Genomic DNA, 27902 nt, shown 5'->3' on the forward strand with positions numbered 1-27902 from the left:
CGCTTTAAAAGTGTCGTTTCCCTTGCGTCACTACTACAGGCGTGACACGGCGGGGAGAGCTGAGTTTACAGTCAGGGCACGGAGTGAAAACACGCACACTGACACCCCTCAAACAGACGAACACACGCGCTTACAGGAGGGGGTTTGACAGGATAATGGCGTCTGTGAGTGTGGTGGGGCAGCAGCCGAGTCCGCAGTTCTTCGGGCAGCTCGGTGGCAGGAAGAAAACCATCCTGCCGAGGAAAAAGTCCTGGGAGATGTTCAGGAGAAGCTCAGGGAGTGGGGAGGAAGATGTGTCTGTCACTGCTGGAGGAGACACAGGGACGGTGGTGAGAGGAGGAATGATGCCCGGTGAAGGATGCGGGGCTCCGTCCGCCCATTCTGCGCCACGTAGCCCGGAGCAGCAGCGGGACAGCGGCGCGGGCACCGCCGCTGGGGCACGGCAAAGTCACAACGGGAACATCACCGGCGACTGCAGCAGCAACAGCTACATGGACTGTCACGCCAAGCACACCGCCCGCGGGGGTCGGAGGAGCTCCTCGCTGAAGGGACCGGGCACTAATGTCATACCGAGCGAATCGCTGGCGAGTGGACATAAAAGATTGCACCGGCATCGGAGCGCGACGCAGGCAGATTCTGTGAACGGAGACAGCGGACGTCAGAGCATCTCCTTGCGGCATTCAGCGCCAGGGAAAAGCGGCGGTCTTCCACTGGAGCGGGTTACGCAGGGCAGAACCGGAGTGGTGAAGCTGGCTCGTCCCGAACCTCACCGCATGGAGGCCTGGTCCATCTTCTCTCAGGGGACGGACCCCCGGGTGAAGACGGAAAGGGGTGAAGGACACCGTTTCGAGGCCAAGCCCGTTAAGCAGGACTGGTGTGACGCGTGTAGCCGGCAGGTCACTGTGGAGGCACTCAAATGTCAAAGTAAGTAGTTAAAGCAGGCTACTGCAAGTGAGTTGCTTTTTTTCTTTCCCCGTGGAAATGAGTGATTATAGGCTTATGTGGTGCCACGCCACACACTCGGTGTATACCTGCTTCATTCACTTGTGTGATTACTGTTTCATTTCCCCACACGAGACATCGTGGAACAGACTGCGCACGTGAATGCAGAGTGTTTTGAATTAGAGATCCGCGTCTTGTTCCTGCAGCGCAGTTTTTATGAAGGGCACGTTGTAGCTGGGTGCCAAACCATAGCTGTGGTTGTGTGTTTGTACACACACACACACACACACACACACACACACACACACACACACACACACACACACACACACACACACACACACACACACACACAGACAAACACACAAAAATTGTGCATGTGCCTTTGTGAGTGACTCGGAGTGACAGGGAAGGACATTTCCAAAGATTTTTTCACCACAGGCAGCCAAAATCCTTCCACGGAAAGAGCTTTATCTAGTTCTGCAGCTGTGCCTCCCAGAGTTCCCACTTTGCTACCAGACTTAGAGAAAGAGGGCGAGATGGAATCCACAGTGGTGTACTGGTAAAATCCTGAGTAGTGGAAATGTCTGCTCAGACACATTTAATGGGGACAATATATTAAATACATCAGTCTGATGCTGTGGGATGTGAGAATATGTTCAGAGACAGAAAGCAGCATCTGATGATGCCACTCCTAACATATCTGCATGGCTCTGTCACAGACAGTTTGGACTAGAACTCAACCTGAGGTACCTTTGTGCTTCTCTGCACACCCACTGCACATGCGTTCATCCTCTGTGTGTGTGTGTGTTTGAGTGTATGCGGCTGCTGAGCAGGCATTGTGTCAGCAGTAGTTTGTCATGGCGAGGTTGGAGCTGCAGAGTAGTGTGAGATAAGGCAGGATAAAGGATGATTGGAAAGGGAGGGATAATGAATGAAGCAGGTTAAAAAACAAACAAACAGTGAAACAAAACCAGGAGGAAATGAAGGAGAAAAATAAAGGATGGCATGTGGTTGCAAACAGTGGGTGATGGCAAGTGACGGGAATCAGGAGAGACAAAGAGCTAAGAGCAGAGAGTGCACAAGAGAGAGGGATGGAGGAAAAAGAGCGCAAGTTTGCCGGCACTGCCGAGCTGTCTGATTTAGTGTGCTATCAGCAAGAGCTCACTGAGGCAAGAGCAGAAAGATTACTGGAGCATATATACCCACAGAAACATGCACACACACAAAACACACAGTTTCTTTAAATCTCAAAAACTTCACTAACTTTTTCACTCCTTCACAATTACTCTCTTCATGGATAAAACCAATTAGTTGTACATCTGCTCTCTCTTATCAGAAGACATCTGAGGTGAATGCGGTGAACAGCCGTGAAGTTCAGCAGGCAATCCAAATGTAGGCATTTTAAGGTATTTTTGCGGTGGAAGAAATGCAGCCGTGACTGCCAAAATAGAAACGGCACGCACGCACCCCGCTCCCTGCAAATGACAGGGAGTGAGAGACAAGAGGCCCTGCAACCATAAACAACCATCATTCTCCATCTTTGTCTGGTTGCCTCACTCGCTCGGCCTTGTCTGTGTTTGCTTTGTTGCATACGAAGCCCAAACAGCTGTGCAGCGTGCACCCCTGGGACAGTTGTGGCCTTGCTCTGCACTGGAATCTGTCAATCTCCCAAGAGTTCCCAGTCTTCTAGTCTGCTGCTCTGTTGGTGTACAGGCCTTTAACTTTCTTCTGCTGCCTTTCTTCTGTGTTTATGTTTTCTTTATCTTTATTGCGCCTCTTGGGTGATGGATGAGAATGTGATTTGTGGTAAAGCTTAAAGACTTTACTCACATATATGAGCCATATGTGACATCAGGCTTCAGTGGAGCACGACATATGAAAGCATAAAGACCAACACAGATTCTGATGACTGTGACAGTCAGGACATTTATGAGCTGCTTTACTGGCGCTAGTCTGTCCCAGTAGGAGACACCCCCCCCCCCCTTACCATTATAGGCAGAAAACATGCACACAGTTTATGTTGTGGGCCACATACGGCCCACTTTGATCTTAAGTGGGCCATAAAGATGTTTAACTAAACATTAAACCCTTAAAATATCTTACGATAAGAAAAAGAAGTACAATTTTAACAGCATGTCTCAGTTTTTTATCTGATAAATGTTGAAAACTTTACTGATATTTCCATAGATGGTGATTAAAAAGGAACATTTCTGTCATTTAATTTTTTAATTATTATTACTTAATTCCTTTGGTTTAGCTTGACTGGCCATGGAAGAGTTCTTTATCACCAGGAAAAGCTGAAAAACAGTCAAATGTCCAAAAATGTATGCACTGCTTCTTTTGCTTTGGCTGACTCTGGTCCCTAGCCCTTATGTTTGACACCGCTGCACTACACATATTATTACGACTTGTTATAAAATGCTAATTTAAACACACTAAAAAGAAATGAGTGTGTAGCAGATGCATACGTACATCTGTAAATCTATACACTATACCAGGGAGGAGGAGGGGTAGGGCACTCCCACTAATCTCAGCTCTGAGTGTCTCCAGCCCTGGGATTATCTCTCCAGAGTGGAATCACTGGGATTACAAACAGACAGGATCAGACGTCAGATTAATATTTAATTAAAGCTTTCAGGGAAGCGTGCTGTTGTGGCGCTCGTACACTGATATGCTGGATCTGGTCATCTATAAGACATGTGGCACTGTCTGTATTTACACTGTTTCTTCCTAAATGCTATTTTAACCTCTTTGGAGTTAATCCCTGAGCGTAACATTCAGGCAGCAGATGAACAATTCGCAATTTAATGTAGATGTAAGCTGATTTATAAGTGTCAAATGCAGCATAGCATGCTTTGGGATTTGTTAATGTGTTATCTGGGGCCATTATATGCTGTATAAGAGGGCTATGAGAGCCTCAGAGGAGGAAACATGACTACTGACAATTGCAGAGATGCCCTTAAATGTTTCTCTGTACATTCAGTTAAATAAACAGTTTGAAGGGATAGAAACGAAACATTTCAAAGTGAGACCAGAAGGAAGTGAAAAGAAAACTGTCAGAGTTAGCATTTTTCCTCATTGGTTATGTTGTCCCAGCACAGTATGATGTGCAATAATATAGAAAAAGAACAAAAGACCCCTGAAATGCCCCAAAGTTTTGAAGCAACAACCAGAGAATCTGAATCCTCATTTTATTTAACTGCTAGATTACTCAAGTAATTCAACTATTTTAGATCAATAAGTTTTTCAGAGATTGTTCACGGTGGCCATGTTTGCGAGCTTTGCTATCGGTTATTCTGCGTGTCTCTGCTTCTCATGTCAGAGGTCTGTTTGACAAGGTGAGCACCTGAGAGGTCAGTGATCCTCAAATTTATGACAACAGCAAAAGCATTCATGAACAAGTGTGTGAGCCCACACACGTCTCTGTATTTGTCTAACAGGAAGCCTGTGTAAGTGTACACACACACACACTTTTCACCTCGGGGCATACCCCCTGTCTGTCTAGGGACTGTATTATTTCCCTGAACTCCATCCTTATCCTACCTCTTCCTGTGGTCCACACAGTACAGGCCTTGTCTCAGCAACTGCTTTCCTTTTGCCTTTTTCACCACTGAAGAAGAAAACATGGGAGGAGGGTTGTGTTAAATGGTTCATAACCTTCTTGTCCCTGCATACCGCTGCTGCGCTCTGCCAGCGCTGAGCTGAATATAGTTTGAATAAGACTTCATCCAAAGCATTCCTTTGGAGCTCATGTGTCTAAAGTTGAAATCAAGTTGAGTCTGAGTACAAAGCTGCTTTGAGTATTGAACAGAGCTTGATTGAACACCTATATTATAATCTGTTTATTTTTAATGTCATTTCAGTGAGGCTTTACACATCAGGGTGATTAATATGTTTAGCTGTAATAGAAGCAGAAATGTAGGACATGAAGGGTTTTGTTGTATTTTTGCAGAAAGACCCGTGTGGTGTTTTGTGTTTGCCTCACTTTGCATTGCCACTCTGCTGTATGTATATGGGGGGGTTCAAGCAGGCTATATTTAGGTTGCCCTTGGTGGATATTGATAGCAGGACTGTGTAGGAAGAGGTGGTTAGAGCAGTAAGGACCAATGAAAACATTCTCAAGAACCTGTTAGGTGAGGTCGATTCGGGGGATTTTAGACTTTAGCAACACACATTACATCACAGGTTAAAAAAACAAACAAACAAAAAAACCAGGCACCTCAGTGGGGAAAAAGCAGTGAGAATAGATGAAAATTCTTGTAATGTAATGGATTTGTGTGAGAATGGTGAGCATCTCTTTCCTTTGTACTGCTCAGTTCTGTAAGTGGGGCAGGACGAGAACTCTCAGGAGCTTTCACTCTTTCTCTTTCACAGTGCATATTAAGAAGCAACGGACTGCGTGTCACAGCGAACCACACAAACTCACACACACACACAAGGTGAAGCATATCCTTCACACTGACAAGATTCAGTATGTCACTGTTGAGGGGTTAGACAGCATGGCTGACTCACTTCCTCTTCGCCATGATGTGGATTTCAAACCAAGGAGACAGAAAAGTGGGGAACGGCGCTGGGAGCGTCTGCAGTGATGCCTGTGACGTCTGAAGATGTCTTCAGATACTGAATGAAGTGAGGAAAGTCAGCCACTGATGGGACAGAAAGACTCCTGTTGCTATAAAGAGAGGAGAGAGGAGAGAGAGAGGGTCAGAGAAGCTAGGGCAGTGGTTGCATTTGGGGGTCTCTGTCTCTTTAAGCTGGCCGTTCTTCACTGCGGAGTGTGTGGGTGCTGCAGCAGAGACAGAGGGAGAGACGAAGAGAGGATGAGAGAGCAGCGGTGAGAGAAGCAGCAGGACGACAGCGGAACAAGTTGTACCGCAGAGATTTGGGGCTCGTGTCCTCACGCTGAGGGTTGAAGACGACTGTTTTCAGGGGTAGACCCGAGGAGGACAGTGTAGGGCGAGAAGAGGGGGTTGAGCACTGGGGAGGGTGTGAGAAGTACAGGTGGAGGGGTGGCAGAGCGTGTGGAGAGGGGGCTGTTTATTCGGAGCGTGGCACCGGTGGCAGAGTGGCTGCGCTGGGATGGCAGAGGGGGGCAGTGGGGGGGCTGGCGCTGGTGCAGTCCTCAGAGAGAGAGGGGCGGCCGGCGGCAGGACAGGAGGTCCTCCAGCGAGGGTTACGCACACAGGACTGTGCCTGCCGGATGGTGCCACCATGTTCCATCCATGGCACAGATAGCACCTCCCGTCCCAGGGCAGGAGGAGGCAAAGGGGGAGGCAGCAGCTGGAGTTGGGGCTGGGGGAGCAGAGCGCGTTAGGGTGGGCAGGACATTTCTCGGCCAGGTTTCACTGTGTCTAGAGGAGGTGACGGGTGAATCGGAAGGGGAGGCTGGCAGCGCCTGCTTCGGTCACGTGTCGCGGCGGCTGGGGCGGCTGCTGAAGAGGCTGCCCAAGTCTCGCTCCTGGAGCGACAGCTTGCGAATCCTCCGGCGATCATCCTCCAATGGATCTCTGCTTAACAACTCAGGTATGGAGATGATCAAGATGACCGCAGAGTGTGTACAAGTTGTGAAACCTGGAAATGTGGGCATAGGGCGTTGATTAGTTAGGGTCAGTGCTCTGGACAAGGGGAAAGATGATGAGTAGACAGGTTGAGCTGGGTTGGCCTCAGAGGTCGGCCATGTGCCAAAATATTTGTGTATTGTGCGCACCGAGCCATCTGTCTTTGAAATGAGCCGGTAAGCTGTGTTAGTCTTTGTCAGTACCCCTAACGGGTGATCAACCCCCTGTGTGCTTTTGTGTACAGCACACAGTAACTAGAGTTTATTCTTAACCTGCACTTTTTCAGTCTGCCTGGAAAAACCTCTGTAAGTCAATTATCATATTGACTTTCATATTTGTAGCAGAAATTTGAGATTAAAGTGAGCCTGCCTGAGGCTGCATGCCATTGATTTTTCCCATGTTTTCTCCAAATAGAGGACTAATGTAGCATCAGCACAAAGTGTGAATGGGTTTTAAAAAAAGAGGCAGGGAGTGAAATGGCTGGGTGCTGCAGAATCATTGATTCAGCCAGGGAGTGACAGCAGCTGCTTAAACCCCCACCACCACTAAAAAACAAAGAAAACTTCAGCTTATTTTGTGTGAATGTGTGTGCACATCTTTTGGGGGAAGGTGTAGGAGCGCCCTCCTGTGTGAGCCTGATAAGAGCCTAACTAAACATGACTCAAGGAGCAGGTCATCATTGCACCACCTGAGTAACGTCATGCTGCGGCCTCAAAAGCTTTAGAAACACCATCAGTAGTACAAGCTGCCACAGACAGATAGCAGCTATTTTTGGATGGTGTTCCCTCTAAGGAAACCCTATTCATCCTTTTAAGAATGAACCTGTCCAATTTGGATTCCTCTGTTCTGTCTTCTACTGCATCTTTAGTCTATATTTGTCTGCCAAAGAGTCTTATAAATGGTGGAGGATCCCCGGGGCGTCTTCTTAGATGCTGTAACCTGCTGAGAATATAATAACTGACCTGAAACAAAAGACACAGTTACATAATTATATCAGGGGAGGCTTTTGACAGTTCTTCCTGCCAACACGGGGCTATAATTTAGCGCTACTGCATATTTACAGAAATAACTAGAAAAAGTGCACTCTGTCAGTTTAAAACCACGTCGTCAGGGCTCGGTCTGTGTATCCGTAGCCCATCAGAGGTTGTGCTCAGAAGCCAAATGGAGGCCATTCCATTAACCATAAAGTACTTTTTAAGCATTAGCACACAGAACATGAAAAAAAAAAGAAACTGCACAACATATAAAACACCATATAGCTACGAAAATGTGCCAAATTTATTGCGCTGCTATAAAATCTTCCTGTTCTCTCAGTCTAAGTACAAGTAGTATCAAATCTGAGCGCTCACTGAGTCAAGCTATTAGTGGCTTATCAAGGCTTCTGTCGTGCACATTTTAAGAGTTTTGCCTCACTGGAACGCAGTTTAGTGCAGTTTACTACGCTGGACGTTCTTCTATTGAGGTTTGAGAGTCATTTGTGAATTAGAAACTGGGAAATATTAGCACCATAGAATGATGGGAAAACTCTCAAGACCTGCTTGCTTGTTCAGTTGTCAGCACAGAATGAAGCTTTACATTCGTGACAACAGATGGGGACATGTGTTAAGCAGCCTCAAATAAACGCTATATGGACATACTGTACAGTCAGTCTGCTTTACTGTAACTGTATTTCATTTAGCATGTAGTATCGATCCATCCATCCATTTATGACCGCACTTCAGATGGACTCATTTAGTTAATAGTAGGGTGATGGTTAGGTTGGGATCCATAACTTTATATGGAAATTTTGCTTATTTGACATTTATGGGGCCAACATGCATGTATGGACTTCATATTTTTTAAAAATGTGCTGTTTGTTTTTTTTAATCATGCAGCCTAACTGTCATCATTCCAAAACATTCACTAACGATGTAATCATTACCCACAAAAATATTCAGCTGTATTTATTTACAGCTCACAGCACAGACTAAAAAAAACAAACAAAAATAAAGCCCACTTCCTGTCTTGTTTGTTTTGCTTATTCTCAGAGCATCTGTAACCTCGCAGATGGGAGTTTTGCGAGAGGAGAAGACAGACTCTGCCGCGATGAAGATTAAAAATGTCAGAACGAAATATGAAATGACTGTTTACACAAATAAAAACAGATGTCAAAGGGGTAAGAGGGTCAGATTAAATTCAGATTTGGGATTAGATTAGATCTGTTCATGTCCGATTTGGCAGCATATGGAGGGGTGGTTTGAGTTATGAATAAGGATGGAGACAAGTATAAAAACGGAACGGTAATATTTTTATTCACCAATGTGCCGAGAGATGAAGAACAGCTACGCAGTAGGAGAACATGGATAACTGCTTCAAATCAGCTATGATGGGATCAGACTAGCTAAAGGCCCCCCAAAGACCCCCAAAGCTACTCTAAATCCTACAGAGCTCCCTTCAGGTTCATTAGTGTGTTAATATCCTCGCCCCTTTTTTATCGCTACCTAACCCCTGTGTAACCCCTTCATCCTCAGCCAGACGAGGAGTAAATACAATATGCCCCCCCTCGTTTCTATCTGGAACCATACAGACATCCTCCATAGCCAAAAACTCACTGATAATCTCTGTTTTTACCCACGCCTGTGTCTCCCACACCCACCATGTCGCAGAAAAAACAACCACAACCACCCACATGCCCTACCTGCCGATTCTTGGCATAGTCAAATTTGTTTGATTGCGTACAGGAACGTCTCAAAGTACTTCAACTGAAACTAAACAAGGAAGAAAAACCCCCCAGAAAGAATGAAAACAAACAAAACAGCCTCATCCTCCTCTGAGATCAGAATTTACTTCACAAATCAGAGCTCGTCCTCCTTCTTCTGCTCACAGCGGCTGTTGTCGACCCAAGCTCAACTGGTCTATCCGTGGTGACACTTAACACCAGAGCCCTTCTTCACGTTGAAACAGCACAGAAATAGCGCAGAAGGAAGCTAGGCTGGTGGCAGTGTACTTTGCTACATTCTCAGGAAAGTTTCTGAGTATCGTGTACCTGCTCTGCATTCTCTGCCAGCAAAGTGTCTCCACCTCATCCCCATTTAATCAGAAGTATTTTACAGGGGGAAAAACAACAATTCAAATCCTGAACCCTGTAATGATGGGAGAGAAAGCACCAAAAAAAGTCCCCACAGCTTTAGAAGAGTCCAATGTGGACAGTGGTTGAAGTTTTTTTTTTTGTTGTTGTTGTTTTTGAAAGGTAGTTTCCAGCCTAATTTCACATAAAGATATGGAAGTAAAATGGCATTTCCTGTAAATATCTCCTACTGCAAAAATCTAAAACTCCAGCAGGGTGGAATCTATTTAAGATTGAGGAACTTCTCCACTGAGTGGACGGCGTAAGAGTGCACTGTACTTTCCAGAATAGCAAGTGGAAAGCCCCTTTTGCAAGTCCCAGCGAGGAGCTCGGGGCTGGTGGGGTCAATTTGCATTCAACTGCAATTACTTAGAAAACTCACACAAGAAAAGTGCTTACTCTTCTCCTACTTACTCTTTCTGTTCTGCCTGTGCGTACGTCAGCACGCCTGCATGACCTTCAGAAACCCTCTGGTTCACTGGATCTGCTGCTACTCTTTTTTCCACCTGCTCATTAGCACTCATCTGAAGGAGTCTCATGTAATACCAGGCCTGCATGCACCAGCATGCCAGCAGATGCTCAAACATTTACCCTGAACATACAAGAAAAACCTGAGCTCAAACAATTCAAAAGAATGGGATAAGGAAGGTGCTGAAACCTGTACAGGAACACTTCTGTGAATTTTCAAAATACTCCAAAACGCTGAAATGCCATTTCCATTCTTTGTTTGTTTATGTGCGAGGCAGAGGTATGCTATCAGCGTGGGAATAACGTGGAGTTTAGGTGAACAACGTCTTGCTGACAGCGGTGTATCATGTAGGTGTGGAGCAGGGAAAGACGTTCCACCCTTACATTGTGGCTGTTTTCCTTTCAGCATGTCCCAACTTTTGCAGTTACTTATCAGAGAAAAGGGTGGGGTCCGTCTTTAAGTTGTCACCCAACCAAACACCAGCAGTGGTTTTTCTGTGTAAGCGTAGCCAAATGCAGAGGGAAAAAAGGCACAGAATGCCAGCCAGAGTGTGGATGGAGGGAGTGAATGAAGAAAAGCAGGGCAGGAAAGGAGTTTCTCCTTTTCCTTCCCCTGCGTGCTTCCTTTCTATCTCTCTTTCTCTGCAGTGACCTCTAAAGTGTCACGAGCAGAGCATCCCCTATCTGAACTCTCCTCTCGCTTCAACACATCCCTCCTGCCGGTGAGGCACTGACGTCCTTCTCTCTCTGCTGAAGCTACAGACACACACCAGCAGTTTAGAGGTCACTGCAGAGAGGCGTCTCAATCTGAAGTGACTTCTAAACTGTCATGGGAAAACTTTTTCCCCACGTAGCCCGGCTTTAAAAAGCAAGCCCACCATTATCCAGTGTCTTTAATGCCCACATAGACCTTTCTGTTTTTTTTAATCAGTAGCGGATAATAATGTGAAACTGCTAGCTAATTTTCCAATAAGAAAAGCTCCACACACAGCATTAAAGCCCTTCTCTTTAACAGTGGTCATTAATTCAATTCAATTTTATTTATATAGCGCCAAATCACAACAAAAGTCGCATCAAGGCGCTTCATTAACAAGCTTGTTACTATGGTTACTGATGCTGAGTGTGAGAGACGCAGTGATACCCCCCCCCCTCCTCTTTCCTCCCTCCCTCCTCTAAGAACAGCAGACAGAAAAACAACATGCAGGGCTCAGCCTGGCTTACTCATTCAGCTCTAGCTGCAGCAAAGAGGTGTAACAGAAAACAACACATGCGGATTGAGGTTTGATCTCGCCGAGCGCATGCAGTATAGCGCACTGTGTGTCCTTTATGAAGCTTTAAGCTCAAAAACCATGAAAGGCGTCTGACTCAGAGCTTCCACAAAATACACTTCTCTCTTTGTCCGTGCAGCTCTATAATAGTAATCTTTTTTTTTTTTTTGCTATATCCTTGTGCATGGATTATCTCACCGGCGGAGGAGAAGTGAGATCTGAGGCTGCGCGTTGCAATGGGGAAAGTCTCTGACCACAATAAAGTCAGCAGGGCATAAATAAACAGACGCTGACATACGCGGAACCACCTAGAAATTAAAGAACAACGATGGACTATTTGGGGACATTTTAAGGGGGGGGGGGGGGGGGGGAGTTGAATCTATTCTTTTCTAGCTGGGCGGTCGATGGGAGTTGACCAATGGCAGCATTGCACCATTTGTTCCCTTTAAATGGAGTAAGCCCATCAGTTGTTGCGGTGCATTAAAACTGTGTTACATTATGCATTTGATTTTTAATGGATGTGACATGTTCGTTATTGACTGACTAATGTAGTTCCACTGGAGGGGAATTTACTTCTCTGATCCCTTCTCTGAGCAGTAATATTATGACAGCCAGATTTCCCCCGGACTTAAATTAGTCAGTATCAGGTAAAGTTGCTTGATTAGAGCACATGTTCAGGTATCAATGCCTCCATTTTTCCTGAATCACTACACGCATGCATATAATCTCTTAGCAGTTTAACACTGTATAAGCTGTGAGTCTGCCCTTAGCCACTAGATGGAGCCAGATTTCTGTGCAAATGGATCTTTTGAATGATTTCACCTTTGATTAAGTCAGAACTGGGTCTCATTTATAACTTACATGCGACTAATCACCATTTCACACTTTCACAGGGGCCACATTATTAAATCACCACATGATTAAATTCGCTGCTGTTCCCTCTCGGTTCTGCGCCTCTGTTCTTGTCTCTGACTGGAGTGTTTTGTTTTTGTGTGTGTGATCAACAGACTGCAGCTACACATGTCACCTGGAGTGTAAAAGTAAAGTACAGATTGACTGCAACAAGAGGGACAGAGAGCCTGAGGAAGCTCCTTCTCCCAGACGGCACAGCTCCTCCACAGCCTCTCAGTTCAGGGTAAGTATTTTAAAAGACATGACAGGAAATGGGTGCCATTTTTGGGGGGGTACAGAGGAAGAGTAAGCACTTTGACGTGTGCAGCAGAGGTGTACGTGAGTCAGGGCTGGGTAATGGAAGAGTTCTTTCCTTCCGTGCCCACACTTTTACATAACCATCCTCCACTTTGACTGCATGCGGTCTCTCCTCCTTAACTCTCCACTTAAGAATGTATTTATGCACTCATTTGCTTTTTTTGGTCACAAAGTGTTCCCAGGACAAAATATGCTACGTCACATTAGCGTCTGCTCTCCTACTTTCATGACTTCTCTTGCCGCCCTCTCTCTCCCAGCTTTGGCTCTCCACCAACTCTCTCCAGAAGTGTAGAGGTTTGCTTCTGGATGTCCTAACTAGGGATGGGTATCGTTTAGGTTTTATCCGATACCGGTGCCAAATCGGTACTTTTGAAACGCTCAAACCGGTGCTTAAAGAATGGAGAACACAAAATTGGTCCAAAAACCTCTCATGTTCAGCTGTTTTTTGTAAAAATATAACAATGTTAGCCTTTTCTGCAGCTATGGGGCATATATGGTATCACTCTTGGCTGGAAGCAGTGCTTAAACAATGGAAAAAACACAAACTTTGTCCAAAAACCTCTCATGTTTAACTGTTTTCCACTTTTTCTTTGGTCATTTTAGCCTTTTTAGCCAGGGTGAAGGGAGTATCTGCCATCAAACAAGAGGACAGCCGCATGTAGCTATGATGATGTTTGCTAGTTCACCTTACATGCATTAATGTAATAACGTGGTTAGCCTACTCAACGTAAATTACACACAAACAACATTAAGCTACTCACGCAGAGAAGAACGGCTGCTGCTGCCATCAAATACGGCGCATTTCTCGGCTTTTAAAAAAAAAAACGCTATGCATTGCCAGGTGTTTCATCGGATTTGAGGTGTTACCTCCTTTGACAGTATCACAGTATCAGCTTAAAGCACTTGTTGCAGGCTGCTGAGTTTGCATATTTTGCTGTGAAGTACAGCCAGACTTTTGACCGCTTCGCCTTGGACATTTTTAATCTGTAGCTCTGCTCTAACAGAACGTACGTACCTGGCCCCGCCTACTATCCTCGGAAACGTAAAATGATTGGCTAGAATCTAAAGTGTATCACAGCTCAGGAAAAAAAAGCACCGAAATAAAGCACCGAAATGTGCGCTGCTTTTCGGTCTGGTTACTACCGTTGGATTGCTTAATGAGTTTATTAAGTGCTTTTTAGTTGCATTGACCACTCAAATGGCTTTATTCACACACCCATAAAGCACTTTATCAGTTCGGCATACAGACAGGAGGAGCCGGAGAACCACTCACACTGCAATTAGTGGACATTCCTTGTCCACAGCACTAACTCTGTGTACAGGAACCTTATTTGTTGCTTGCTCTATATCAGAGTTTTTAGATGTTAAAGGAATATGTAATTTTTAGTATCCATGGATGATGGTAAGTCAGTAACCTATATAAAGAAGAAATCAACAGTTTTAAACTTGAAATTCAAAGTTTCAGCTTTTAGCCTTGTTTCCTATTCTCCTACTGTACAAGTCCGGAGGCGTCCAAGTGATACAGTAGTTACGTAAAATCCATCGTCAAAATAGTGCCTCATTCACTCGTTGTGTAAGCACATGGTTGTGTTTAGGGACCTATAAGATTGTGAGTGTGCTGCTCTTGGCATGCCATCCACAGTCACCCACGCGATGTGGTCCATCCACACACGCACAGACACACAGATATCAGGCACAAGAGTACTCTGGCTAACCAAGCAGGCCTGCAGCAAAATGTTGGCAGCTCCTCTTATGTCCCGAGGTCATCTAGCGAGTGTGAGCGAATGCATAGAGCGTAATACGATCAAAACAGCGTGCACAGAATTGGAGCAAAGTGTGTTTGTCGTTTGATCCAATAGCACCACTTGTTCTCTATTGGTTTCAATCAAAATCTCTAGTGGAACATAAATGCCACAGTCCCAGTTGTTTCCCTTAGTTTTTAGTTGTTTCTGGTGTCATTTTGTTTCCGTGCATCATGTTTAGCATCATTTTCCTTGTTTCAGCGTGTTTGTTATTTATTTGTCTTTCAGTTATTTCCTGTTTTACTTTGAAGGTTTATTTTCTCATGTGTGGTGTTGTTTTATGTACTTCCTGTTTTTGTTGCTTTCCTTTCTTTGTGATTGTCTGCTCGCCTTTCATTAGTTTTATATGTGCTTTGTTTACTTCACCCGCTCCTTGTCCCTACCAGTGTCTCATTTTGCAGTTAACCCCAGAGGACAAAATCATTATGAATTTTTTTTTTTTTTTGGTCAAACTTTCCCAAGTGCTATTTTTAGTAGAGCAAGGGATTTTCATCACACCAGCTCCTATTTTATACAAACACTAGTTTTCTTTAGAAATTATAAATTATTTCTATTTGGCAAAAGCAAAAGACATCAGTTTAGACTTGAGAAAAAGAATTGTTGATGCTCATATAACAAGAGAGAGATATACAAAGTTGTCACAAAAAGTGTCAAGAACTGAAGAGAGCCACACAGTACAGAACGAGCCTGGCAGAGTTAGGAAGCAAAAGATTTCAAAGACTCTGGAAAGAAAACTAGTGAAAGATGTGTTTAAAGACCCCAGAACAAAATCAAAACTGAAATTCTCATAGGAGGGTTAATAGCCCTGTCTTCATCTGTCCATGTGGACTTTGTGTTTCCCTTTGTTTGTGCTCAGTGCTTTTCCCCTGCATTCCTTATGCTTCTTGTGCTCTTATTTTGGATTCTTGGTTTGCTGCTGTTTGGACTTTGTGTTTCTGTGTTTTTGTAATCGCCATTACCGGTTCCTGTTGTGTTTACTTCATCTGCCTTGGTGTCCTACATTCAGGTCATCTGTCCAGCTACACATGAACAAAACAATAACGACAAAATTGCTTTTATGTATTTTACATTTAGGCCATTAGTCAGCATGTCAGCATTAAAAGATTATGTCAGTTTTAGTGGCATATGAACTTAGTGACTGGTGTGCTTCAAATAAAGCCTCTTGAATGGCTAGAGGAGAGACGACACTTTGTTTCCTGCAGCCCCCTTTTTTCCATTGCTCTGTTTTATAACTGTAACCATGTGTGTGGTTAGTACGAGTCCTTTTTGTGTGTACATCAGCAGAAATTGATCGCCTTTTGCCCCATATGGACGGAGACTGCTGCAGCCACACAAAGGATCATCACGCTGACCAGGTTTCATCGACTTGAGACCAGTAGTGTGTGTGTTCTAGTTTGTGTGCAGCACCCCCTGCTAGCACTCTTCTCCTATACTGATTACGCTGATGGAAGCGAGGAGCAGAGCTGCAGGTTATCAGTCATCAGCTGACTTAAACCTGATGAAAAACACCCCAGTAAAAGGCTGACACACTGTCGGTGCATGCCACAGTTCTCCCAAAGCTTATTGTGTGATTTTAAAATCTTGCTACATGCACTGAAGCAGCCGACAGACAGATGGGCACATCAATCTCAGCAGCAGCAAGCGTCGGCTGCTTTTTGGCAAGGGGGTCGCTGCCAGAGTTAGAGGGCAGGTTGTAGGGTCGCTCTGAGGTTAGGGGTCACGGTAATCTCTATGCTAACAGCCATCATTCTTCATTTTCTTTCTCTCTCTGTGGGCACCATAAGCCTATCCCTCATCACCAAAACAGCAATGATTGTGCACCTTTTTGTTGTAGTACTGTGTCGGTCCCTGCCTGTGTTTCGGTGCTGACAAATTAAGAGTCGGGATGGTTCTACATAAAAGTGACATTTACGGCGGTTATGATGGTTTCCAGTCAACCGTTGCACGCTGCACCCAAATATCAGTTGCAGAGCAGCCATCTTGCCCGGCTTTTGTGCTGCTTCCTGTTTGTGCTCGTGTTTTGTATGTCATACAGAAGTTACGGGCCTTCATATCTCTCACTCATCAGCATTTCTTTCTATTTACACATACCTCTCTCTTTCCCCTCTGTGAGAGGAAGTGGCCATGCTTTGCAGGGTGCAGTCGCTTACAGGAAGAGAGAGAGAGAGGGAGGGAGAGAGAGTAGAGGGAGAAGGGGGAGGGCGCTTGCAGACTGATAACACGCTCAACCACAGATGGTTGAGCAAGGTTGCAAGAGAGTGAGGCGGTGAAGCTGGTGCAAAGACAGGCTGAGAGAAGAGGGAGAGGATAAGAAAGAGAGGAGCTGAGTGTGAGGATTCTGTCCTTTTTTTGGTAACATTGTCAAAACGATGGGAAGGAGAGCAGAGAGGAGGTAGCAGGGGATCTGTGAGCATCTCGTTTCTGCAGTCGAGGAGCTCTGCTGCTGCTATTTACCCAAGACCCTGGGGACGGATGGATGCTTACACAAATAAATGCCAGCATAATTGACTTGGTTGTGCATGAGGGACTTTAGTTGGACTGTTATTCGCTCCTTCTCAGTGGGTCTTCACAGAGACACAGAGCAGGATCAAAGCAGGATGTGGTGTTGCTTGCATGCATGCCTTAACGAGTGTGTGTTTGTGGGCATAACAGGTGCTCTCAGGTGAGCGAGCTTAACTTGAAACCAGTCTGTAAGCTGACTCCATCACTCCGCCGTGTGCCTACGTTTGTGCGTGCGTGAGTGTGAGGTAGTTACAAGCTTTGCGTAAAAGTGTCTGTATGTCTAGCTGAGAATACTCAGGTGCACATACAGAATGGCCTGTTTGTGACTCTCACACACACTCACACGCATGACAGGAGGAAGTGACACGTCTGTTGCTCGCGCTTGCATTTCCTGGTCGTCTCTCCGGTAGCACCCAAAGTGCCGAATCGAAGCAGAGTTCACCTGTTTCGCCCTCGCAGGTGGGATCTAAACCCTCTGGATGCATCAGCACAGGAGCGCAGACTATTTCTGGATGAGTAAAGGGCAGTTGTACGCGTGTAGACTCTGACTGTGCCCAAGCGTCACTTCGAGACAACCCATCGCTTCCTCGAGCTGCCAACGTGCTATTCTGGTGCTTTTCTGGTGCCAGAGGCTGTCCTCGGACCTCTCCATGACCGTCAACACAGTGCTGACCCCCTCCATGACCAGCAGTAACAGCATGAGCAGTGGGTACTGCAGCCTGGATGACGAGAGCGAGGACTTCACTTTCTTCACAGCCAAGACCTCGTTCTTCCGCAAGCCTAGGCAAACAACTAAGGTACAGAATCAGGAGTACAGTCAACCTGATAATTGAAATTTTAATATCGGAGCAAGCTCAGTCAGTGCGCCAATCGTGCCGGCAAACAAACTCTACTGCACTTTTTCTATATTTAAAAAAACAAAACTTTTATCCAAAAAGGAGAAGTTAGGAGAGGAAGCGGTGGCGTTTGTGCATGGTTAAGTAGGCCTCTAGGTGTGTGTGTGTGTGTGTGTGTGTGTGTGTGTGTGTGTGTGTGTGTGTGTGTGTGTGTGTGTGAGAAAGTAGGAAGGGGTTACTGTAATACAGCTGTATTGTTCAACGTTGATCTGTTGGCTTGTCAGGTTTGCTTGTTTTTAACAGACTGATTTCATGGAGGCTTCTTCTCTACAGTGTGTGGGAGTGGAGAGGTTTCCATAGAGGCAAAGCTGATACTTTTGCACGAGAGCAAGTGTGTGTGTGTGTGTGTGTGTGTGTGTGTGTGTGTGTGTGTGTGTGTGTGTGTGTGTGTGTGTGTGTGTATACTGTTTAACTGCACTTTTCTAGTTACCATAGCAACCCATTGCTGGTTTTACTGGCAGTCTTCACACTTCCTGAGATTTAGTTTAGCTCTACTGTACATTCAGTGACCTGATTGTGTAACAAACCATAACCAAAGTATTTAAAGTAGCACTTGAAAGAAAAGCAGCGCTGTCAATACTATAGACGAAAAAGAGAAAAGAGACCCAGGAAGTGGGAGGCGGCCTGACAAACCAACACAGACAGTTGGTGTTCATGTAAAACCTGCTCATCCCCCTTCTTTGCTGTCCTTGCCTTGTGCTGCCTTTGGTGTCTGACTTGGAGAAGGTATAATCTCTGAATAATTGACCAGCTATGCTGTCAGGTTGTGGAGTTAGGGTTGCAGCCAGGCTCACAGCCTAAGGAGGCTGACTTGCCTGATCTGAGAGAACAGAAGCTGCCAGCTGATTGAGACTGATGACCCCGACGCCCTGTAACCAAGAAATATTATATGAATTATAATGTAGTAGCACTGTTAGCTAGACAACATGGTAGCTAGTCTACATACCCAATAGAAACTGAATTGTGTGCTTGCGTTAAATGCAGCCCTGTGGGGCAGTGCGTCTTTAAAGAGCAAAGTGCTCTGTTTATCCTCGTGTTTGAATATGGAAAAGGAGTATGCAAAGATCTGAGATGCATCTTGTAAATAGAGACATTATCATAAGTTGTGTGTGTGTGTGTGTGTGTGTGTGTGTGTGTGTGTGTGTGTGTGTGTGTGTGTGTGTGTGTGTGTGTGTGTGTGTGTGTGTGTGTGTGTGTGTGTGTGTGTGTGTTTCTCTGGTATGGTCCAAATAAATGAGTTATAACACTGATATTCACCCGGAAACCTGTAACCTTTTATTCAGAAACAGACCGTGTTATGCTAATAAAACAAGAATATTGTGTCTATTACTTCCTCCTACATTATCTTAGCTAATAGAAACTCTGATATGATCCAAACACATCAACCTGTCGTGAAATCTCTCACTTCTTCAGTGTACAACCAAGTGTTACTGTGTCACGTAGCTTGCCTTATTAGCCACCTAGCTACCTGTGGGGCCCAGTCCAGAGCATCAAGTGATGCTAAATCCAAACCAGCTGAATCAACTGTAGCTCTCGTGTTAGTTAGTCATTGCACAGATGATTGTTACTGCTTGCACTCAAACATACAACATATTAAAAACTGAGCTACAATCCTGCTCTAAATTAGCATCGCAGTGAGACCACGAACAACAACCGTAGATATCTGCAGTTTCAGTCATCATAAAAAAATGCAATAACTTGTGGTAGTAAATCTATTTTGATGCTGGTGCTTAGGTTTTTGTGCGTTTGTTGTGTGAGTGCACACTCATGCACAGACCTGCACTGCTGGCAGTGATGGCACACACACAGCGCTCTGTGGGCTGTGAAATAGAATCAGCTTGCACTTCTCCTTGACACTTGACCCTGTAAAGACAGCGCTCTGAAACAAACTGCTGACAGTTTGCGTGTGCATAGGTCCATGTGTGTATTTTATGTATGTGATTGCATGTGACCATCGCACACTGTTCAAAATGTTTGTATTTTTGTGAAAACGCTCATCACTCGTCATGTTGTCGGTCTTACAAGTTTGAGTTAAAAAGCTGGTCAGGTGATACACACAGACAGGTGTGATACTTGATTTCATATCGACTACACTCCCGTGATATTTCAAGCAGTCGTAAAACCTCTTGTCCAGCTTCACAAGAGTGAGAGCATCAACACTTATCTGCGTCACCTTGGAGGGACTGTGTCTGTGTCTGTGTATGTGAGAGACTCTTATGTAACAGTCAGAGATATTTTATTTATATTTTTCATGCTTTTTAGATACACATGTACCTTTAGATGCATTCAGCAACAAGAACAAATTTGAGTTGCTTCAGGTTTGCCTCAAGCGCCCTCGCCAACACAGTGAAGCTCAATCAAGTAGCATAATAAAAGCTGTTTATGTGGTAAAAGTGTGGTATCTAAATTATGAAAACAGGAGCGTTTAAAAACCAACATGGCAACAAGAGCTGATTGTTTCATATGAGACTGAGACAGTATAATCAGATAACTTATTACATGTATGCATTAGATGATGGAAGTGTGCTTGCACATTGGCTAAGAGACTTTCAAGCACTTACAGTCTAAAGATATCTAACTATCTAATGTAGTGAAACACTTAGCTCTGGAGCCAATAATCTACAGTGCAAGTCCATCAGATGTGTTTTCCTGGAATGCCTCTGCAGACTCTGTGCGCCTCTGCGACCTGGTCACAGTCAGGGCTTTTGCCGACCTCACAGGAGCGAAAACTGTACTATTGTCCGGCTCTATTGTCCTCTGATCACTCTCGCTGGTATGCAGACAGGCAGGGCAGGGCACTGCTTCTGATACATTTATAAACTCACATACAAACGCAGGAATTCCTGCGAGGTTCTTTGCATTTTGTTGCTTTCCACTGCACGGAATTCTCGATACGAGTCCGCTCCTCCGTATCCCTCAGATTCCTTTCCTAACCTTGGATTGCACAATGTGCTCTTTATTTTATTTATGTTTTTATGAATGCAGCTGGGTCAGTAAACTCAGTGGCTTTTTATGGGTCTTGTGAGATGCAGAACAGAAGGCTTCAAATTCCCCCATGACAGAGATACTTACATTCATGATCCAGATATGAGGCAAAAACACTCGTATTTGGGTCCTAATTAGTAAAACATTTTATTCTCAAAGGCGCCACCTTCATTCTGCTGCACTGCTGCAACTTTGGCATTTTTACAGAATTGTGGGACTATAATTGGGCAGAGTCTGGTAGCGCAATAAGAAGAGCAACAAAAAGAATAAGCAGTGCAGCGTTTCCCCTGCCAGATGCCCAGTTTTAGCCAGAATGGGTCCTTTTATTTGTGTCGTTTGTTACCATAAGGGTGCACTTATTGCATTTCCATTGAAAAAAGAAACAGTGACTTCATCTTCAACCTGAGGACTTCCCTCTAGAAACCATAGCTGCATCACATTTTCTCTCTCTCTCACACACACAAAGACACATAATCTCTCTCTCCCACCTCCCCGGAAAATGCAAACGAACAAGTAGAAGGGAGGAAATTTTACATAAATAAAAAAAAAAAAAGCTATTGTGAGATAGAGAGGATGCATCCCACTGTACTATAAATAACCTAGTCAAACTCTGTGTTGCTAAGGCTGGCTCAGCAGCCGCTTTTTCATCACTCCTTACCCCTTCTTTCGCTGCCTCCCACTCTTTGACTCCCCCTCGTCTCCTTTCGTTGCATCCTTCCTTTCTCTCTCTCTCTTGTTCTCATCCTTATTCACAAAGGGAAATGAGTAAGAGGGAGGCAAAGCTGTCAATATTCTTGCGCTGAGATGCTGAATGCACGATTAGCTCCATTCACAACATTTCCTGTCCCCGTGCAGAGCTGCGGGCTAGTGTAACTATGCTTTAGCGCGTATTCAAAGCCCATAAGCTGCAGTCAGAGTCAGCTTTTTCTGTGTGAGGATGGCAAAGATGGAGGGCAGGGTAGTGTCAAGAGAGACCACCCTGCAGGAACTGGCCTAGATTCTCTTTAGTCTTATTTGTGAGCCAAGCATGACACCCACTAGGTCTGCAAGTCTGTGTGGAAGGTGAAAGGGTTTTTCCTGATTGTGGTTCATCTTTCTTCAGAAACTTGAGCAAAGACTATTAGACCGTTTTTGTTTTTCTGGATAGATTAAAGCGGCACCATCTGCTGGTTAAAGATAAAACATTCCTGCTACTTGCGACAGTGGTGCAGTGCTGATAATAATTTTTTCTTTGCCTCACAGCAGAATGCAGCAAAGGAAGAAGAGAAGGGAGCGACAAAAGACCTATCAGTGGAAGAAGTGCGGGCCAGGATTGAAGCGTATAACGCTCAAGTCACAGAAAATGGAATGAAATTGGTGAGAGTTTTGTTTTTTAAACAAATTTGTAAATTTGCACTATTCAGTCTCAAAGTCACAATGAAACCTTATTATTTTAGCTTCCCTTTTTTTCATTAATGCACACATATTAAAAACAACCAAACAAACCTGGATGTAGTGTAGAAAGTAAAATATTAAATTAGGAATAGTATTTCGGAATACTTAGTTTGATCAAATAAAGTAACACACTTTTATATATGTAGCTTTTAACTGTTAAAAACAAAAACAAAACAAAGTACGGGAATGATTTGAAAAACACAAAAGAGATGATAAAAATTGCTTCCCTGTTGGAAGCCTTGATTTAACTTAGCTTACAGGTGCAAACACCTGGGACCATTCAAAGTTCATTTTGGTCTGCTGGTCTGCAACATCACAAGAATAGCAATGCACCAGGAAGTGGCTGCTGCCGGCGAGAAACATTTTTCTCATGAACTATGCAAACAAGATTGAACATGTTAGAGTGCTTTCGGGGTGGTGGTTGGTGGTTTTTTTTGTAGTTTGTTTTTTGACAGGCCTGTGAATTTTCATGCAGTAGGTCTTTCATAACTAACTGCTCTGTCATGTTTTTCCACTTATATTAGAAAAAAAATCATAACTGTAACTAAAGATTCATTTTTTTTTAAAAACTGTATCTTTTGTTAAGTTCAGAAAAAAACACATCTTTCACATTTTCCTAATTTCCATGTTTCACTGCATTAACCTGTCTATAAATTGAAAGATCTTAAACCACCACAAGTTTGGTGGACATTAGATCCTAAACAGCATCATTAGGGTGCATTTTGTTACTTTGCACACATTAATGCACGACCTTTCCCTCTCTTGCTGTAGGCTTCAGACGGCTCATACACAGGCTTCATTAAAGTCCACCTGAGGCTCAATCGACCAGTCACCGTCCATGGCGTGGACCCGTCAGCCTCAGAGGGTGCGTCCAAGCAGGTCAGCGACCGCCTCCAAGCTCCGCCGAAGGAGCAGGAAGCTACAGACTCTGAGCATTCAGAGAAGAGAACGTCCTTCTATCTACCAAGCGACAGTGTGAAGCAGCTCCACATCAGCTCTCAAACCACCACAGGAGAGGTCATCAAGGGCTTGCTGAAGAAGTTCATGGTGTTGGACGATCCACGCAAGTTTGCGTTGTACAGGCAGACGCACCGCGATGGACAGGGTGAGGACAACACATGTGCAGCCGCTAGCTCGCGTGGTTTCCAGAAAAGTAACTGGTGATATCAACGCTATGTTTTTCTTTTTGCAGACCTCTTCCAGAAGCTTCCTCTCTCTGACCACCCTCTTCTTCTAAGGTTGATTGCGGGACCAGATCCAGAGCAGCTCAGCTTTGTGCTTAAGGAAAATCAGACCGGAGAAGTAGAGGTGAGAAGGCAAAAAAACATGCATAAGTTTATTACTAAGCTGCAAATGTTAAGAGGGTAAGTGCCTCCAGAAGTGTTATAAATCTGCTCCTTCTCTTTTCCCTCCTAATCCCACAGTGGCATGCATTCTCTGTCCCCGAGCTTCAAAACTTCCTGGTCATCCTTCAGAAAGAGGAGGCGGAGCGCATTAGAGCAGTGGAGCAAAAATACACTGTTTACCGAAAGAAACTACAGCAGGCCCTTCAACAACATACCCCCTGACCCCCGTCACACATAACGTCATGGCTTTAACCCAGGGAGAGACTGACCCTTTGAACTCCGACACCTTCGAGATCTATTCGCAGAGCAGAGCCCGAACTAGCTTTTCTTGGAGCTCCAGATATACACGCGGACGTGCACACATGTTCACACGTGGTTGCATAGCCTTTCTCAGGACGCATATGAGCCCCTCTCACCGCCACCACAACCCCTCATACGTCGCCTCCTTGTGAAGGGAATCGGGAGTCGAAAGCGTTGTAAAAAGCTACAGAGTGTGTGTTGTCTTCTAGCTGATGGGACAAATAGTGCCAAGGACGCTTGCACACACACACACATACACACAGAAAGATCTGTACTGTAACTCAACTCGAGTTGAGACTGATAGATTTTCATAATAAGTGGTGTTTGTAAAGATTCCCTCTTCTTCTGCTACCGCTGCTGCTGCTGCTGCTACTGCAAGTGTTACTTATGCATGAGTCTGAGCTCATCTTCCCTGCACATAGACTTAGGATTAGAACAGTAGGCATGATTACTTTTTTTCTGCATCATGCAGGGATGGAAGGACAATCATACTGTGTTGTTCCTGGAAATGATATATCAGTTATCAGCAGATGTGCTATTTTATCTCTCTGGAGTTCTAAGGGAGGTATTTAGGGTGGGAGTTGAAGTACTGGCAACCCGTGCTTCTCCTTAGAAAATGTTTTCTTAAGGAGTTTCGAAATCTCAGAACAGGTATAAGAAAGCGAGATCCATTCTGGGCTTTTTCTCAGGGAGCATGAATTGGGAACAGAGAAAAGCTAAAGGAGGAAAAAGATAGCCCTGTTCCACGTAGAACAAGCTCGTTTTAGCCCCTGCTTATCTGTTCTTATTTGCTAAATTCAGTCAGTGCTTCTTCAGCCACACCCAGTTGGCACCCTTCTCCATGCTCCTGCAAAACATACACATAATCCAGACATGTTCCAAGATGATAACTGTCATCTAATTTCCATTTCCCCTCTTACTTTAATCGCAATCAAACTTGCATGAATTCCACTTGCAAACTGCATGAACCCCACCTGCGGAGAAAAGCCTGCCGAGGGAGGTGAACCACAAACCTTTATCGACACACTTTATGTACACTGATGGAGTTGTATATTAAATGTTACAGGACTTTGATGCCAAAGCTTAGAGAGGGGGCACATCTGCCGAGAGTGATTAAAGCGATTACAGACAAAAGTTTGTTGAATTAAAGGTGGTGTATGTGAGGAAAACTGATTCTGTTTTGCACATTTACAGTAGACGCAGGTTAATGATGGTCCAAACATCTGGGGCTGGGCATGCGTTTAGGTTTTCTTGAATCTACCTGCCTTCCAACCTAAAAAAAAAAAAGAGGAAATAATAATATATAAATTTCATGAACATGGCTATGATGTACCAATGATGTGTTTGCAATGCATATGAATTATGTAGACACTGGAAAAAGAGTGACAAGGTTTAACTTAACTGTTGAAATGAACATTTTTAGGTATCATTCCTACTGGTTGGTTTGTGTGTGTGTGCGTCTGTGTGCGCGTGTGTCTGCACTCTCATTTAGGGCAGTGAGGATCATGTGAATAGTGTTTTAAAATGAGTGTGTCTGTCAACAGCGCTCCATCATTGGGCCTCACTTACAAAGATGTGCATTTAGTGCACGTATAATGTAACGGATCCTAACTGCACATTAGCTGGCTGCTAAAACATCTGGAGTGCATGCATCACAGAAAACATTCAACCTTGAGAAGTTCTTATGCTTCTTCATTTAGTGCATAAAAGTACTGATACACGAGGCCTGTTGTCCATGAGCACATGCGTCCCTCTGTACTGTTTGTGTGTTTGTTTGTTTTTTTTCTTACTTTTAACGCCACCACCCAAAGCCTGAGCTGTTCCTGCTGGCAGTGCCTTTTTTTTCTTGTGCCCCTGTGTATCTATGTACTGTGTTTCAGCACACAGGTGCCCGAGTTAAATGTATGGGTGCTTTCGCATGTGTGCAAACCTGTGTCCCTCGGGTGGTGCTGTTTCTCTCATTTTTCTTTCTGTCCTGTAACACTCATGTCTTTCCACCAAACCCTCCGTGTGTGTGTGTGTGTGTGTGTGTGTGTGTGTGTGTGTGTGTGTGTGTGTGTGTGTGTGTGTGTGTGTGTGTGTGTGTGTGTTATTTATTTCACGGTTCACACCATCCACATTGTTATTATGTGAGGGATGTGTAGACCTGATGCTTTTATTGCGATTTTATTTTGTTTTATTTGAAGAAGTGTGTGTGTGTGTGTGTGTGTGTATCAGTAGAATTGTACAAAATCTGAAAATGAAATTAAAAAAAAGGAAATTCCTTTATTGAAACTTTCTCCTTTGTTTGTTTGTTTTTCTTTACAGCAGTATAAAATATTTCAGTGAACAATCTTATACTGTTAAATCAATACTTATTAAATGCTTTACTGCGATACAAGAGAGGTCTGTGTACAAAAGACATAGAGCTTAACAAATTTATTATACCACCGCTCAATGTAAAGTCACAGCTGCTCTAAATCAACAGTACTCACCAGTATGTGCAAGCTCCTTAATCAAAATTATACTTTGGCAACACTTTATAATATGTCCCATAACTAAGGTCATAATTCCCCTGGAATTAAATTGAATTATGAATTTGTATATTTACCTAATGGTAGGTATGCTAGAATAAGGGGGTAACAAGTAAGGGTTTTTTGTTTGTTTGTTTGTTTGTTTGTTTGTTTTTACCCTCAAAACACATAACTATACTGTAAGTAAGTTTAAGTAGTGCAAAAGTAATTTTAGGTTCTGCCTAAATTCTGGGTGTTTTACAAAAAAGGAGACAGAAATTATACTGATGCTCAAGCAATTGTAAGCACTGCATGAATAATTTTATACAGTACTTGGTAATTTTGTGGAAAAACAAACAACATTTCCCAGGCTTACATTGTAAACACACTGTACTTTTTGGATTGGGCATTTTAGGGAGTGGTTTAACTTTGCCTGACTTCCAGGTATTTTACAGGGAAAGAGACACTCCTTTCCTGTGAAATCCTTTTGATGGCTTGAACAGTGATGTGAAAGGGAAAACAGTACATTAGCCTTAGCTCCATCAATGTAAGGTCACATAGCCCTGCAAAATGTTATGGTATTTATTTTTTCTTGTAGGTTAATAAGGGAGAAATAAAACATCCATCATGCACATCAACATAGTGAACATTAAGTAAAGACTTAAAAAGCCAAGTATGCCCTTAGTTGCAGGCCTTATTATAAAGTGTTATCAATGTTTTTAATGCTAAAATATGATTATTGTTTTTATCCATTGGCTTTTCACATTTACTGTTTTACATAAAAGCAGAAAAAAACTATAAAGCACATTCATGCTCATCAGTTACAAATAGCACATGCATGAGTAATTCCAGACACATAAATATAACCTTATAAAGTGTTAAATCAAATCAGTGTCTTTTATCAAATTTGAGGGCGCAATTATACATTTAAAATCAGGGTTTCCAAGTTCAGTGTCAATACGAAGCCCAGCTGATGTTGGAAAGTCTTGTGACCTGCACTCTAAGCACTGTATTCAAATTTAAGCAAAGAGCAGAGGTTACCCGGCCACGGTTGGATGAAAACCTTGTAAATGAACACCATCCAGTGCTGCTCTCTAAGGAGGAACATCCTACATTCTCATTCAAGATGTAATAATAAATTAAAAAAAATCACAAAGCACTCTGATATTCTGATATGAATAAAGAGGCTCTGTGGATGGTGGATGACAAAGTAAAATATATACGAAGCACAGACATGTGTAGATTGTACAATGATCTTACACCCTGTGAATGAGAGTTGTGGCACATGCTGAAGCAGGCAGACGTTACGCTACCGCACTATGATTCACTCATTATGCAACTGTTTAAGTAAAAATGAACAATAATCAAAGATGATGTTTGAGGATACAGATGCATTATTAAATGTTAATGAAAATATAACGGCCCACACGATCTGTGCTTTATTTACACTGAGTAAATGAACAAACTGTTGCAAAAATCATTTTAACACCGTCATAGTGGACTTTACTTTGGGTGAAAAGATGCTCAAGAACATAAAGTGATCCTGAGCACGGATGAAATGTTTGCGTAAAACATAAAACACATAAAAGTG

General features: G+C 43.9%; 1 protein-coding gene across 2 annotated transcripts; it reads left to right on the top strand.

The window, feature by feature from the left end:
- Positions 1-27495, top strand: rassf5 (Ras association domain family member 5). Of its 2 annotated transcripts, none has more exons than XM_086292002.1 (6): positions 1-924; positions 12353-12480; positions 21985-22095; positions 22945-23278; positions 23366-23481; positions 23598-27495. In XM_086292002.1, exons 1-6 carry the CDS (start codon positions 156-158, stop codon positions 23739-23741), a joined length of 1602 nt encoding a protein of 533 aa, XP_086148128.1. In that variant the 5' UTR covers positions 1-155; the 3' UTR covers positions 23742-27495. The 2 variants fall into 2 exon arrangements, with proteins under 2 accessions (XP_086148128.1, XP_086148127.1); XM_086292001.1 differs by having other exon boundaries at positions 4-924; positions 21982-22095.
- Positions 27496-27902: the final 407 nt, after the last annotated feature.

Source organism: Aulonocara sp. 'chitande type north' Nkhata Bay, linkage group LG5 (genome assembly GCF_057382095.1).
Source record: "Aulonocara sp. 'chitande type north' Nkhata Bay isolate Kocher_YH1m ecotype deep benthic linkage group LG5, A_spYH_male_GT1.1, whole genome shotgun sequence".
Classification (NCBI taxonomy): domain Eukaryota; kingdom Metazoa; phylum Chordata; class Actinopteri; order Cichliformes; family Cichlidae; genus Aulonocara; species Aulonocara sp. 'chitande type north' Nkhata Bay.